Raw genomic sequence first — 15,692 nt, 5'->3', positions numbered from 1 at the left:
TTTATATATTGAAGCATTGTGCCCATCTTTCAGAGCATCTATTTCAGAATTTTAACAAATTTTAAAAGATACCCACCCTGTTAACCAATTGAAAAAAAAATGTGAACCAGACTGAAGGAAAAGTTAACAGGCAAAAAAGCAGCTAGTTTTTCCACATATAAGGCTTTCCCAATTTTGTATCTCTATCTCTCTATATATTTTTTCTACTATAAATGGAAATTATTTTCCCTTTTCACTGTAAGATAAAATTCAAATTCCAGCTAATATTACAGCAAATAATAAATATGTATATATTTGTTCTAACTTTATAATTCTCTCCCCCTTCTTTATTGTTGTTGTTTGTTTGCTTTGCCTTACCTTAGATGTACCTTTAGTGGAAAAATAAAGACCGGATCTTCTCAAAAGAAAGAACAATTTTTTCCATGATTTTTTCCCCTGTTCCTTTGCATGCAAATAACCATGAATCTCAGGATATGTGCTGGAGCTTAGGAACATCTGAAAGAAAATATCAGACCCGCATTTTTCTTTTTATCTGAAACTACCTTTCTGTTTCATTAAGATATTCAGACAAGACTAAGGGGAATATACCCCTAAATTCACTATATCACAGTAGTTCAGTTGTTGCATCTAATCCCATTAGAATACCTCTGATTTAAGGCATACAGAACATTACATAACTCCAAGGTATGCAAGGCAAGTTACATATTTATATGAAACATATGGTTTGAAATGAGAGCATTAGTTATGCAATATGTTGACTTCAGCAACAAAAACAGTGTAAGAATTTCTGATCCCATGCCTCAGACCCTATTTTTATAAAACTGCAAATCAATGCTACCAACAGAATGAAAAAATAAAAAAATGACATCTCGCCTTCCCCTGCCCATTACAAACCAGAAAAAGGAACGGATCTGAATTAAAATTCAATCAAACAAATCACAAAATCTAAATCACAAGATCACACAGGTCTGGAGAATATTGCAATTTTCAAAAGAGGAGGGAACAAAGGTCTCAGGACCTAAAGTAGTACTTAAGTGGGTGCTTCAGTTCAATGGAGCAGAGAGGCTGGGCCAGCCACCAAGTATTTGCTGCCTGTGCTCAAGGTCATAAGGTAGAGTGTGTTTATCTGAATAAAGCTGCATTAGGAGCAAGGAAGAAGGCCTTTAAAGTCTCAGAAGGATCAGCCGTTTTGCCTCCAGAACCAAAAAAATAAGTTTGCACCCCCTCTACACCCAAACCATAGGAAAGGCAGAATGATACAGATAGACAATGAAATTAACTGATGCACTGAGAGGAGCTAACTAATGCAATTCTCTTTGCTTTAGCCATTTCTACCAGAATTTATCAGGGTGCAACACAGCTGTTGTCTTGCTAAGACCAAGTACAGTTTTAGAGGACTGCAAAAGTACCTACTAAAATCTGCCAACTGTGTTAACTGCATTCTACGTCTATATAACATATTCATTTCTACTCCTCTCCTTTCAAGAAAACTACCCAGAACTATGACTCATATCTAAACATACTAACCTAGAATTCTTTAATTTCCATGCATGCAAAATACTACTAACCTCTTCAAGGAACCTTGCCCCAGACTGGCCTGCAGTACCTTAAAAACTATCTAGGCTCCCATATGGTACGGAAGAAGGGGTTTTCTTGCTGATTTCTGCAGTTTTCATTGCTTTGTTTTCCTCCTCTCTGCTGCCACTTCCAGAACATCTGAGCTGAGGACACGAAGCAACAGATTCCCAGGCAAGAGGCAGACTGGCTGGCACCGGACTGCAGCAAAATGATGAAGTGAATGTGATTTTGGAAGTATACCAACGTCTTTAGCCACTAAATAATGGAGTCCAACCAAGATAAACAAGGTTACTTTCACTTTTATTGTTTTCCTACCTTGCAGTCAGATGCATGACAGCACCACATGTAGACTGTCCCAGGTTGATTAAATTCAGCTGTTACCAATGCAGTAATGAAGACAGGTTTCATTTGACAGGGGAGCACACAGAAAATCTAGCCCACAACTAAGAATGCATTAAGAGAGCTTCAGTGCTATTCACCTGAATAGTAAATTACAGTAAGACCAGGTACACCATGTACCTGTACACCATTTGTACCACGTACAAATGCAGTTCAAGCTATTTCAGCCACACTGAAGCAGACAGGTCCTGGTAGCTGTTCCTGATAATCTTCCCATTTGCCATATATTAACAGGTTCGCTGATGGTGAATATATAGCCTGCACTGAAAAGTACTTTTACAGCAAAACCAAAGTCAAATGGAAATTTAGGATAATCTAAGACAGTTGATGTATGTAAAACCCAAAAAGCATCTCTTTAGGCTGCATTCTCTCTACCAAAAATGAAATGAGTGCCTGGCTCCTAGCCTGCACAAGCTCTTCCCCAGGACTCCCTAAGACCTTCCAACCAGAAGCACAATCATGAAAAACACATTTCTTTTCTTATTCAGCAGGCCAAAGTGAAGGAACAATACAAAGCTCAGCTTCAACAGCCACTGTTGTATCTACACTATCAATTCAACTAAAGTAGCAATAACTGTAGGAAAAAAAGCAATCCTAGATCCATCTTTTCCCTTCTAAGACAGCTGAGGACTGTGAGAGAAAATACAATATTTTGTATTTTTAAAGTCAAAACCATTAAATAGTCCAAAGAATAAGCAGTAAAAAGATCTGCAAAGTGAATGTCTTTAATAAATATATAAAACTACACAGAGTAGAAAAGTAAATTTTTGATTTTTCTTTTAATGGAAGTATGTGCAAGATTGAAGTTTAGTATGGGAGAAAAGGATCCCTGTTTATGCAGAGAAAGGGCAATCAAAATAGGACAAAAATAAGAAAAGTGCTTCATACAGGTGGAAGAACTGTGGAGAGTTAAATGATGATACGATGCAGACAGTGATTACTGATCACACAGTATGCAGAAATAAGTTTGCACCCTCATGCAGTGAAATATACAACTTGATATGTAGGGTCTATCAAATGTCACCATGTCTTTCAGACATTAATATATGACAGCAACAAGAACCAGATTATGATATGATTTTCTGTAAAGTCAGCCAACTTAAAACCAACTTGAACAACAACAACAAAAATTATTTATTTTTTTTTTTGAGGAAGGGAAGTCAACAAGAAAAAAATGGAAGAAAAAGGACATTCCACATTCTCAGATGAATAGTAAAAGATTCAGAAATACTAGATGTCACTTGAACAAAATAAAGATTGAAAGCTACACAACTTATTTGTCTGCTTTCAGGCACTGAAGGCATTTGTAATGCCTTCAACATTTTAAGTGAAGGAACAGCTATACTGGGAGAAAACAACATTTTTTGAGGTGAATGTTTCTTGAGCAGGTACACACAATTTTGGGATTTAAATTAGGGAATCTGTTGTTTTCCTAAGACTTTATGAATTAAGTTTGAGTTTGATGGTCTTAAATCTACAAAGTCTTAATAGTCTTTAATAGTCTTAAATCTACAAAGACAAGGAATGGGAACAATTAAGAATATGGAGTAAGGAGAAGAAGATGGCAATGAAGAAAGGAATAAGAGGAAAGGGAAAAAGGGAAAGATTATATCAGTAATTCCAAGTTTTCCCAAATTCTGAGCATTTGCCTTCATAATCTTGTTCTGTTTTTACCTTTCCATATACAACATATATGTTTTATATTTGTTCAGGAAATACTAATGTTAATTTCTCTAATATATTCTACATTAGGTGAAAGGTTTGTTTTTTTTTTTTTCATTGCTATGGAAGATGGCTTGGACAGGTGCTATCTATAATTTTCTAATGTACTCAGATTATACTTAAAAAGGTGTTAAAAAGAAGCCAAAGTGGTGAACACAGGATTTGAACTCTGAACTTCAAGTTTACCTACAGAACTGTGTTGATCACATCTATTGAACAACCAAGATGGCATGGAATTTCTTACAGTAAAACCAGAAAAAAAAAAAAAAAAGGCATAACAGCCCAAGTAACATCTATTGTCTAAACTGAGGATGTCATTGTTGCATTTAAAGTGATTGACAACCTGCATAGTGGAAAAAAAAATCTGATCCAAATTAGAGATTAAAAAAACTCCAAAATTGGAGAAATGTTATTTTCAGGCAAAAAGAAAATGGAAGAAACCTAAGAAAAAAAATAATCCTTTACAGTAATTGTAGAAGAAATTCTTTGACTCCAGTGAGGAGTTCACCTGCTAACTCAGAATGAGTCAGTCCTGTTAACACGATGTTTTGCAGTCTATTCATTGGGAACACCATCTTGAATAAGAACATAAAAGGAGCTAAAGCATATATCAATTCATCCAAAATAAAAGTTACTCCAATAAACAGGCCACATTTTAAACAAGTCACAAGCCTCACTTAAAATTACATCCAGCAAGTTTCACGTCTCATTAAACTAAGTGAAGGAATTTGTTACCCACCTATGAGTTACTTTTTCACAAAAAATATAAATATATTTATAAATAATAGGTCATTTTATTGCTATGAGAAAGACCTCAGATTAAAATCTATATACTACTGTGTATTTTTTAAGGCATCCAATTCGCAAAAATAACCTAAAGCAAGTTTAAAATGATCCATACTGACTACTACTAGACATGTGCATAGAATGTCGTGTCGCAGAATAGTCACACTCCAATTAGCGTTAAAAAAAAAAAAAAAAAAGAAAAAAAAGAAAAAAAAAAGTATCTTGTTAAGTTAAAGATTGTCATGGCAAAGATTAAATCCCTGTCTTTGGTATACATAGATATTTGGCATATTTCAGACCTTGTAATTTTACTTACACATGTGAAACAGAAAGGACAGATAAACTTTTTGCTTGTTTTTAAGACTACTTAGATGCTCTGATTTAAAGTCATCAGGCAGAAATACTTTTGCACTTTCATTGAAAGTCAAGAAAAGCATACTTGAAAAACATTTTACTTGCTTACAGGTCAATCCACAAAAAGCTATAAAAGTATCAGAAGTGATTTTTTAATCATTTGTAAGCATTGAGTTGTTAAAATTAATGTTTCTCTTGATACCTGACCAAGCACATCACAAATAATAACGCAAGCCCATTAACTTGTCTTAATGAAAGTTTCCAAGGAAACAGCAACACACTGTAAACAATCTACTGAATAGTTTCTGCTGAAACGTGTGTGGCAGCTGCAGAATCCAAGAGGGTATTCCATACTTTGTGTCCACTAAGTTTTATTAGACCAAATACAATCAAACAGACAATAGAACATCAAATAGCAACAAAGTAGATTTCATAACATTTTTTCCAAGCTAAGAAAACTGGATTTAACATTATATATTTTGAATTATTCTTAATCTGGCCCAGAAGCTTTCCCCGTGTTCCCCGTATCTCATATTCTATTCTCACGACAAAAGGAGAATCTATGCAAAGGTATACAGGTATGGCAAACAGTTTCATTAAAAAAAAAAAAAATAAATAAATACTTAAACTATCAGATTGTTTGCTAGCAAAATAAATTAAGTTTTAACAACAAAGGGGACAACATTTAATGACTGAATTAAATGCTTGCATTAAGCTGCATAATCTCTGCTAAAAGCATGTTTTGAAGCTAGGAAAAAAATGATTTAGGTTTCTAAAAATGATATATAGAAACCATTATGTGTCAGTTACACTTAATTTGGAACCTCTTTTTTTTTTAAAAAAACAAACATTTGAGGGTAATCGTAAGATCCTGACTAGCATCCCCTCTTATAATGTATCAATAAAGATATAACTACTTGATATGGAAGAACACTTTGAAATTTAGTTATTTAATGTTTTTCATTTTCTGGTGAATGTTAAGGTAGAATTTATTATATGAATACAGAAAAAAAAAATAATTTCCATATTACTTTTAGTTCTACCTTAAAATATCTTGTGTTATTACGTTCGCTTCCCAATCATTCTTTATCCCCAAAAACTCACATATCGGGTTGTTGTCTTAAGACCAGTGAAAGTTCTTCTATTAATTAAATTTCCTAGTGACAAGCAAACAAGAATGATGTGTATGTTTCCACCTTTATTACTCATTTTTCCCCTCTTTGAGAAGTAAGATGATGATCCCTGATATGGTCATTCTGTGAAATTATTCCCACTGTAAATTAAAATCTTGTGTCCACTTAAAAGATGACTAACACTGAGTGACCTACCATTTTTTTTTGGAAGGCTACAGTAGCCTTCACGCTAACAAATCATACTAGTCAGTCTAAATTTTCTACTCATTAAGTTCAACAATTTAACTCTTTTTATATCTATTTCTATCACATTACCAGTTCCTCAGTATTCTACTGTTGTGCTGCTGCTAAGTATGGGCTAATTAATTCAGTGCTGCACTTTTTAAGGAAACAGTTTCACCTGAAACACTTGATACAGGCATTAACCACTTTTACTGCCTTTTTGGCCATTTTTGCACTTTTTGAATGTGCGATTTTCTAACAGTAGTCACGTAGTAACTGACTAGAAGGGATGCTCCATATTTCATAAGAAATTAAATATTTTGAGTTACACAAAATCTACCAACAGATGTGACAGTGACAAAGTGCTATGCTCACACAAATACAGACAATTGGGAATTCCACGCTTTATTGGCTCATCATCTTTCAAAGGTTACATACCTGTAATATCCCAGAGTGACTTATAGCTGCATTGGTCTCATTTGGAAAAGATAACATATGATCTGGGAAAAAGCTCTGCAATGACAATAATTTCTATCAAAGTTCTGTAAAAATAATTATTAAACATCATATCTCTTTAGGATGTAGAAAAAGGATGTAATATCCTTCCTAAATTTGTAACATCCTATATCTTACTTGCTGAAAAACATCAACAGTATCTGTAAGCATGAGGATTTCATACAGCAGTGCTAGTCATATTGCAACATGCTGAAAAATACATTGTTTTCTATTGTTTTCATTACAAAGGAAACTCGGTAAAGTATTTCATAACTTCCATTAATAGAGAACATGTACTTTCAGGTTTTTTGTTTGTTTTTCTGAATTGACTATTCTGAATGATATAAATATGAATCAACACTAAAACGTGACTACATCAATATCGGGTGGTTAAAAAGTCCACATTTAAAGTGTCAATTTTATTATCATGAAAAGCTCCAGGGGTGATTTATGGCACAGACCTGCAGCTGGTGAGTTCAATATAGTCATGACCGTACATGTATGAACCAACCAAGAGTTATGTTTCCTCAAGATCTGGGCAGTTTTGAAGCTAGTATTCCCTTACCACCCAATGTCCACTGACCTTCATTTTTAATAAAATTGTTAATAAAATTAATAAAATGTAAATAAAATTGGTAGGGTTAATTCATATTAACACATTTCTAATAAAGCATTCTTGCTACACCATTACCACAGTACCCAGAAGAATAACTCAACAGGAATGGTAAGGACTTTGATTAGGCACAGCTGTTGGAGCTATTCACAGCTGCATGCCTGCCATGCTCCACAGATGGTTCCACTCACTAGATAACCAATACACATGCACTTACTTTTTGAAAGCTTCTCAAGCTCAGAATTTTTCACTAGTGCAGTAGTATCTCTAATGACAGGGGAATTTACAATTTGTCCAGAGAAACACATTTGGAACAGGAAAATGCCCTCAAATCTCTTACATCTTGTAGTGTCTTAATATTTACCTTCTCATCCTTTTCACAGGTAGATAATTTGAGTTCCCTTCCACTTTTCACCTTTCAAGTCCTCATTCATTTCTATTTCTCCCTTTGACATCTGAAACAAGCTGGCCTTGTAACAGATAGTATTAGGAGTGATCCAAATACACCATGCATGTGAGTAACCAGATGGTAATTTTCTCCTGCTGAGCCAGTACTGCTTCTATGGTCTTTGCCATTAGAAAAGTTCTGAATCAGCAGCGTTAACCTTTGGCAGCATCCTTGACTTACAAGTTGTCTCTGCTCCCTTTCCAATTCTTACATATGCTAACTTCGACTTCACTTTCACTTACTCCTAATAGGTTATGGCTGCCCATGGCCTTTTGTGTCAGTTGCCATTTAGCTGCAGCTCTGAGAAGCTGCCATTGGTCAGTGCTAGACCATAACATTCAATTTTCACTTTAGCAATAAAATCATCTTTGCTACAGATGCTTCTCCTTGTACTGCTTCATTTTATATTTTGTTGTCACTTAATGGAAACTTAACTTCAGATAATTCTCATTTTGTTATAGGTCAACATGTAAACTTCAAGAAAATTAAATCCATGTCTCTCTTTTATTCCCTCATCCTCACCAAAAAAAAAAAAAAAAAAAAAAAAAGGTAAGAACACTGATACTTTAAAATTTCAACAAAGTTACTGGCCACCATATACGAGCACTGTAATATATTTCTTGGTCCCATAAACTTCCTCCCAGTTATTCCTTTTGACTTGCATTACACTTCTTTACACTCTGCTTGAGTGTAACAAAAAAAGACTATTTTGCAGCACCAGCAAATGCACCACTTCACAGATATAACGTTATGACTTACCACAGGATTTTTGAAAAATTCATATTTGGCATAATATTTTCTAAAATAGAATTTGTTTTCCTCTTGCATTCCCCAGTTTGACTGGACTTCCATCACTAATTCATGGTCTTCTATAGCTCTTCCTGTAAAAACAACAAAAAACAGCACATAATCTGCACCTAAGAACATAAACAGTAAAACATGAAGATGTAGAGGTCAAATAATTAAAATTACTTATGTTACAAAACATTAAACAAGCAATCTGAGCACAGCCCATTAATCAGGTGCATGTTACACCAAATAACTGTTCCACCCCAGTTGAAATGGGCTCAACTTTAACGTCTGAGGTAGTTCATGTAGCTTTGGTTTTTTTGTTTGTTTTGTTTGGTTGCTTTTTTTAAACAGAGGCAGCTCTGTTACATGACCAAATCCACAGGCTCCATGCAACAGAAGCCACAGGCAGTTCCTGCCTTGTGATGCATGGCGCAGCAGGAAGCAGACCACCTCAACAACTCATCTCTACTTACCTTGCCTGGGGTGTCTGGAATGTCTTCCTGACACCCCCTTCTCTAATGAAGCATTCATAAATTGTAAGCCGTCCACAACATGGGAAAGCTGCCTTCTTCCCTGGACCCTGCTGTCTTTTGAAGCATTTCTCAAACTGCAGACGAACATAGGGCATTTCAGCGTTTTAACGCTTTTGCACAAGCCAGAGATACTGAGAACGTTAGCAGCTGTAGCACTAACATATGCAAAAGGAACAGTAAAAGCCATGAAAAACTAAAAACAAAACAAACCCAAAGCCTACAAAGTGAGTCCTAATGTGCAGATTGGTTTTGCAATAGGTAAAGGGGAAGGGAAGAAAAGACAAAGAACTCAATTATGGGGAACACAGCAGTGGAGGTCAGAATCGGTATTCTTACTACTTTATATTGCTTCTGCAGAATAGATTCTTGAAAGAACTTTTCAATTGCCAAGCAATATTAAATGCATTTATGGGAAAGAATTTAAGAATTTTCCTGTAGATGTGTTGTGCATGCTTAAGAAATGCATACTCTGAGTAATGCAGTAGGACTACTCATATGGCTGGTTTAAGATCCAAATATATGTCTCCCTGCCAATTATTAGGTTTTAACATCCAATCTTTATCATGCTGTCAAAGGGAAAATGCAATTAAAATATAATATAAAAAACATGTAACTCACACAATTTTCTGATCACATTTCCCAGACTTCACTGCATTATCATAAGGAATTTATGAAAAGAATATAAAGAATATAAGAATCTCTCAAACTTGAGACAATAAAAACCTCTTTAGAACAACAACATCCTGATACCAATCTTCTTTTGCCACCTCTTTCACCAGTCACTGCTTCATACTTCCACACTGAGAAGTCTGGTGGACAACAGCTTTATTGTAGCCTGCAAATTTACAAGCTTCTTCAAGAAATTTCCAGCTAGCAAGTTTAGAAACAATACACTCATACAGCTAAATTTCATCCCAATATGAAAATATTAAGCTTGTGACTAGCAGAAGACAAAGTGCTCATATGATCTACAGACCAAGTATTGGAAAGTTAAACTTCTATTGGATTTAACTGAGTTTTAAGCCCAAAAAGACAGAATGTAAAGATGCTTTATGAAATTTACATTTTGTAAACAGATCAAATAATGCAAATAAAAAACAGAGTAATTCAGGAAACAGAAAATACCCCCAAAATACTGAAATAAAACCAGGTATTTTAGAGGTTTGGACAGATTGTTCTACTCCAAAATATACATTTGTCAGTTGCAGGGGGAGAGACACTAAAGAACTGAAGCTCTTACTCAAAAACAGCATTTTTTCTTCCTTTCAGAGAAAGCTCTCCTCTGGGATGACATTTAAACCTCTTGCAAGCTTGGCATTGTGACATTTAGGAAAATACCATTTCCTCAAGAGTTACTTCTTGGTACAAAAATAAGACATTCTGCATCACCCCCATTGATGGGTAAGGATGTTGATACTTCTTTATTTTTAAGGTGTCACATTAGAGAATCTTTTACAATTGATTCAACTTATTTTCTTGACGTAACTGAAGCACTCAGTATACCCCAGAACACAGTCCTGGAATCAAATTGTCGTGTGTTGCCATAAGAAAGCTCCGCCTTGGTTTATTTAGAAAATTTTTTTCCTCTTCCAGCTAGACTCGAGAGTTCCCTCCTGCCTCTCTATCCTCTCTTTATTACCACTTTCTCTAACATACAGACCACCTGCTACAGCCCAAAACAAAGTCTTCTTAACTATGGGAAGTACTTAGAGCACACGGAAAAAGATTTAATATTGGAAAGCATGACAGGCCACATTTTAAATAGCCTCCTCTCTAGCCACCCAGTGGGGAAAAAAAAAAATATTAAAAAAATAAAAATAAAAAGCAGAAAGGCCCTTGCCTAACCCTGCTGCACAGATAGTGAGAGCTTCGTGCGACTCCTCAGGCCAGGGTCACAAGCAGCCTTCCGATGGGCTGCCTGGAGGAATGCTGGCAGCGAACACAGGATGGAAGACTGAAACACAGCGAGGTGCCTGGCCCAGGGCCTCTCAAAGAGCAACCTCGGAAAATAAGCCTGTTGAGCTGAGGCGGCACACGGCACCTGAGAACAGCCGTGGATTTCTGTGAATTCAGCAGCTCGGGACTAAAGGACACCTGAGGGAGGCGCGCTGCCCCTCCCAGCACCGCAGCTGCTCCAAGCCAGGCCCCGATGCGGGGCAGGCCGGCGGTGCGCGGAGCGCGGGTGCCCCCCGGCGGCACAGCGGGGCCCGGCAGCGGCCGGGGGACAGCGCCCGGGGCCGGGGGACAACGGGCAGCCCCTCACACTGTCGCTCGGGTCCGGGCAGCGCCGGCCCAGGCTCGGGAACGGGACGCGAACAGGCCTAGCGCCCGCCGGGCAGGGCAGTTAAGGCGGGTACACGGCTGTGGGAAGGCCGGCCGTGGATACACGGACAGCGGCTCCGGGGTGCCTTTTGTTTTTTCTGCCTTTTTTAACCTTGGCAGGCAGACACACCTCGCACGGTGAGGAGGGCACGCTCCAGTGATGTAATTAATGTCTGTCTTGATTAAAAGCAGAACGCTGTGCTCAGCTCACTGAGATTCATGCAATCATATGTAACTCAGTAGTATTCAGACAGCTGTTAGATATTAAAGAAAATGCTCACTAATTGATGAATGAATTATTAATCACCGTCATACTGGAATTTACACAGACACGTGCTCACAGCGTTTCTCCTCTTGATACCCATTCATTTAGCTTGGAAGCAGAAAAAGACTGTCCAAATTTCCATGGATATGACGTATGACAGTAACAGCAAACAGTCCAAAACTAAGTCAGCATTTGAAAAATGTTTGTTCATGCTATTAATCCAGTGCTTAAGAATATACTAAATGGAAGTCAAGATCAACCTTTCAATATCAAACCTTTCAAACAAAAAACTATCAAACGGTATCATAAAAAAAAAAAAATAATAATAATAATAATAATCAGTACTATAAAAAAGAAACAAAGATATCTCAAGTTGCTCCTTTCTTTGACTAGTAATGTTTAGTAATGTTGAATTCCCATCCTCACGATCTAGGAAATAATTTTTGGAAATCAGCAATTCATTTTTTTTCTAAAATTATGCCCAAAGCAGCTGGACCACTCAGAAGACTGCACGGTGAACGCAGGTCTTCTGACCAGCGCACCAACCGTTTCGAGAAATTCACAGTCATAGGAAAAGCAACTTCACTGATGATTTGATATGGAAATCTTCCACTAAACCCTTCAGACAGAAGCAAACACGCTATTTGATAAATAAACCAGGAGAAACACCACCACTATGATTCTGGCATAGTTTGTCGAAAGAGAATTCTTCAGTACTTATTACACTACTTAAACACCAGCCACGCTATAAATTACAGAAAACACTTCTACTATTTATACAGTAGTCTTGTCTAAAGCCATTTTTATACCTCCTCTTCTGTAGCAGTCAGTCATTTACAGTCTCGACCCAGATTTAACTGTGACCTTACTCTGAGCTGGAAACATCTTACAACTGATACATTCAGTGCAAAAGGTTATAAATACCTTTGAAATGTTACAAAGCAAGAAAGAAAAAAAAAAAAAAAAAAAAAAAAAACTGAAAAACGTTTGTGGTTGTCTTCATAGGATAAAGGAGCATAAAAGGACAAAAAACAGTTCCAGCTTTTATAGTTCATCCTGAAAATATGGCTGTTAAACAATACAGGTTGAGATTCACAGTCAAGTTTATTTTACATAAATGCACAAGTTTAGATCCCCTAGATACATACTTAGAGATTTTTTTAAAATAGCTTTTAAGCATATTTTTAACATTTATTTATGCATTTTTATTTTGAATAGTAAATACTGCAGTTACCAGGTAGCAGTACAATCTTCTTTGAAAATTAGGGCATCCAAGGAATTTTTTATATATTTTAAAATGCAGGAAGCTCCCCATAAACTTCTGTCTCAAACAACACCTTGCACAAGCTAAAACTGACCTTGAGGTTGCAGGAGAGCTTTGGTAACTCCAGCGCAGTGGCAAAGTTTAAGAATAATATGGAAATTTTGAGTGATATGAAATTCAAAACATGTATTTTTATGTCATTAGTCTCGTTAGATTTTTTTGATGTAATTCCCAATCAAAAATAAACAAAATACTGAAAAGTAGTGCTGTAAAAGCAAGCATGGTTGTTTGATTAGAGTACCAATTTAATACTACACCCTCACCCAGGCTCACCCAGGCTTCTGAATGCATCTTTTGCTGAATGCAGGCTTTCCTGTGTTCCTTTGCAAACATCCCCCTTCTCCATGTATTTAGCTTGTCTTAATGTGCTGCAAAATCATGTCTATATATTATAAAAAGGTATAGAGACCATAACTTAAAATTATAGTCATAATCTGAAACCACAAATCAGTTCTTTAAACTGCATAACTGTATAATACACATAGAGGTCTTATTTGCTTGCTTTTTGTTCATTTGTTTTTATTTTCTTAGGGAAATGCTGATGGTGTGGAAGGATTTTAAAGAGTTTTATTTCTAGCCACTTAAAATACTAAGCATAAAAGCACTTCAATGCAAGTTCTTTGATTCATACCTGAAAGTTGAAAAGAGTGGGTTTGTTTCACTTTTTAATTAGTCTTGTCCCAACAACACGCTAAATCTAGTCAAATTGATTGTATTGAAGGAAAATACTGATAGCCTACTCTGATGTTGTTTCTGAAGATTGAGTTCTGTTGTCCAGAAAGGACAGCACTGTGTAACCACGTTTTGTCCTTGATGTCAGAAATTTCACTCAGATGTGTTGGGGATAACAATGATTTTATTTGCAATGAAAATATCCCAATACTTGCTAGAGGTAAGCAGGAAATACCAATGGAAGAGGAAGAACTGCCAAAGAAAAGCAAGGAAGAGAAAGGAAGAATTTGCAGAGAGAACCTTAATGGTCAGTGTCTTCCAAATCACTCTTCCAGGTACAGATGAAGCAGAACAAGACAAATGTATTGTGACAAAATTTACTTTACTGGCATGCTATTAAAGAAATAAAAAATAAATAAATAAATAAGGAAAGGAAAGAAACAGAAACAATCCCTCCGAACAAATTCACACACACTCCCATCACTCTCATTACTTTATTTCTAAGCGTATTAGAGCTATACCTTTAAATGACAAAAATGAAAATACACCTTCTTTACTGCCATACTGTTGTATAGAATGTCTTACCTAAACCTGTGTGAGTAAGGTGCTCAAACAGAGTCCAGTTGTGGTCATCAATATAGTGGTTCTTCAATATCAACAGCTGACATACATCCCTGGCTGTTATATCAGTTGGGACTTCCAAAGCTTTGCTAGTATCATCTTCACTATAAACTTTAATTACCTGCAAGAAATAAAAGTGCTGAAATATCCATGAACTTAATATTCAGTTAATCCAAGTATGTTGGATAGGCAAGAACTGGAGCTATGAGTTCTATTTATTTATTTATTTTAAAAAACACATATATACACATATAAAGAAACAAAGCCATCAATACAGGAAAGAGTTATCATCATATTAAGACCAGGAAAACAAAAAGTCCTGAAAGACATACATGCAAAAAACAGAGCAAAGTAGACAATTTTTATCGTTTTATCTCTGTAGTTTTTTCCAAATTACTTTATTCTCTTAAGGGTGTTTGGAAGGAGGCAATACAAACTTTCATGACATGTCTTTGTCCTTTTAACTTTTAAATTTCATTAAAAATTCATATTTTTCAATATTGGTACACATTTTAGAGTCCTGAAGAATTGGGTACCCACTAAGTTCTTGAAGAGGTGCACCTTTGGCTACACCTGCTCATGCTTAGTTTCAAACCAAAAGAACAAGTCTTATTGCATACAGACTGCTGGAAAGAAGACGTCAATTTAGATATTTGTTTTATGTCTCTGCAGGAGAGTGAATCAGATTAATCAGCAAGTTGGATGGAATAGACACAATTCACTAGTGTCCTATTGTCACAAACTTTGCACAGGAACTAATCCCATTTAAGTCACCAAAAAGGGTGTGTTGTGTTTTTTTTGTTTTGTTTTAAAAAAAAAATATTTTAAATTCTTCACAACAGTCCAGAAACTCAGTATTATGTTACATTTTTTCCTTTTATTTCTCTTTAAAGAGAGTATTTTTTAAAAAATAAAGTAGACAAAACTCAAAAAAAAAAAAAAATCAAAAAATATTGAGGCTTCTGATATCAGGATCAACTCTTATTTGTTGTCATGTATATTGGAATAGTGACATAGTCCCTAAAACAATACAGATGTTTAAGATCTTATTATAAACACAAACATTCAGGTAAATATGTGAATTAAGAATAGAAGACTTGATATAACATTAAACATACCATTACCATTAATTACCACTGTAAATCCTTGATTAAACATCAAGACACAAGTTCTTTAAAGATGAACATGCGTGTGTATTCTGCTCTAGTGAGGCCACACCTCAAGTAACGTGTTTAGTTTTAGGCCCCTCACTACAAAAATGTCACCAAGGCCCTGGAACATGTCCAGAGAAGGGCTATGAAGCTGGTGAAGGGCAGGGAACACAAGTCCTGTGAGGAGCAGCTGAGGGAACTGGGATTATTCAGTCTGGAGAAGAGGAGGCTCAGGGGAGACCTTATTGCTCTCTACAACTAC

At 36.0% G+C, this 15,692-nt stretch overlaps 1 protein-coding gene across 1 annotated transcript in view; it reads right to left on the bottom strand.

Moving 5' to 3' along the window:
- The window catches only part of GRB14 (growth factor receptor bound protein 14), a 64,158-nt gene that overhangs the window by 12,834 nt on the left and 35,632 nt on the right, over positions 1–15,692 (bottom strand). Inside the window, exons 3-6 of the mRNA XM_032190023.1 lie at positions 14,244–14,400; positions 8,510–8,631; positions 6,633–6,707; positions 358–495 (exon numbers count right to left, since the gene is read on the bottom strand). Of these exons, the coding sequence (XP_032045914.1) occupies positions 358–495; positions 6,633–6,707; positions 8,510–8,631; positions 14,244–14,400 (492 nt within the window). The remainder of the gene's footprint in view (positions 1–357; positions 496–6,632; positions 6,708–8,509; positions 8,632–14,243; positions 14,401–15,692) is intronic.

Source organism: Aythya fuligula, chromosome 6 (assembly GCF_009819795.1).
Source record: "Aythya fuligula isolate bAytFul2 chromosome 6, bAytFul2.pri, whole genome shotgun sequence".
Taxonomy (NCBI): Eukaryota; Metazoa; Chordata; class Aves; order Anseriformes; family Anatidae; genus Aythya; species Aythya fuligula.
This window is presented reverse-complemented; position numbering and strand designations above follow the sequence as displayed.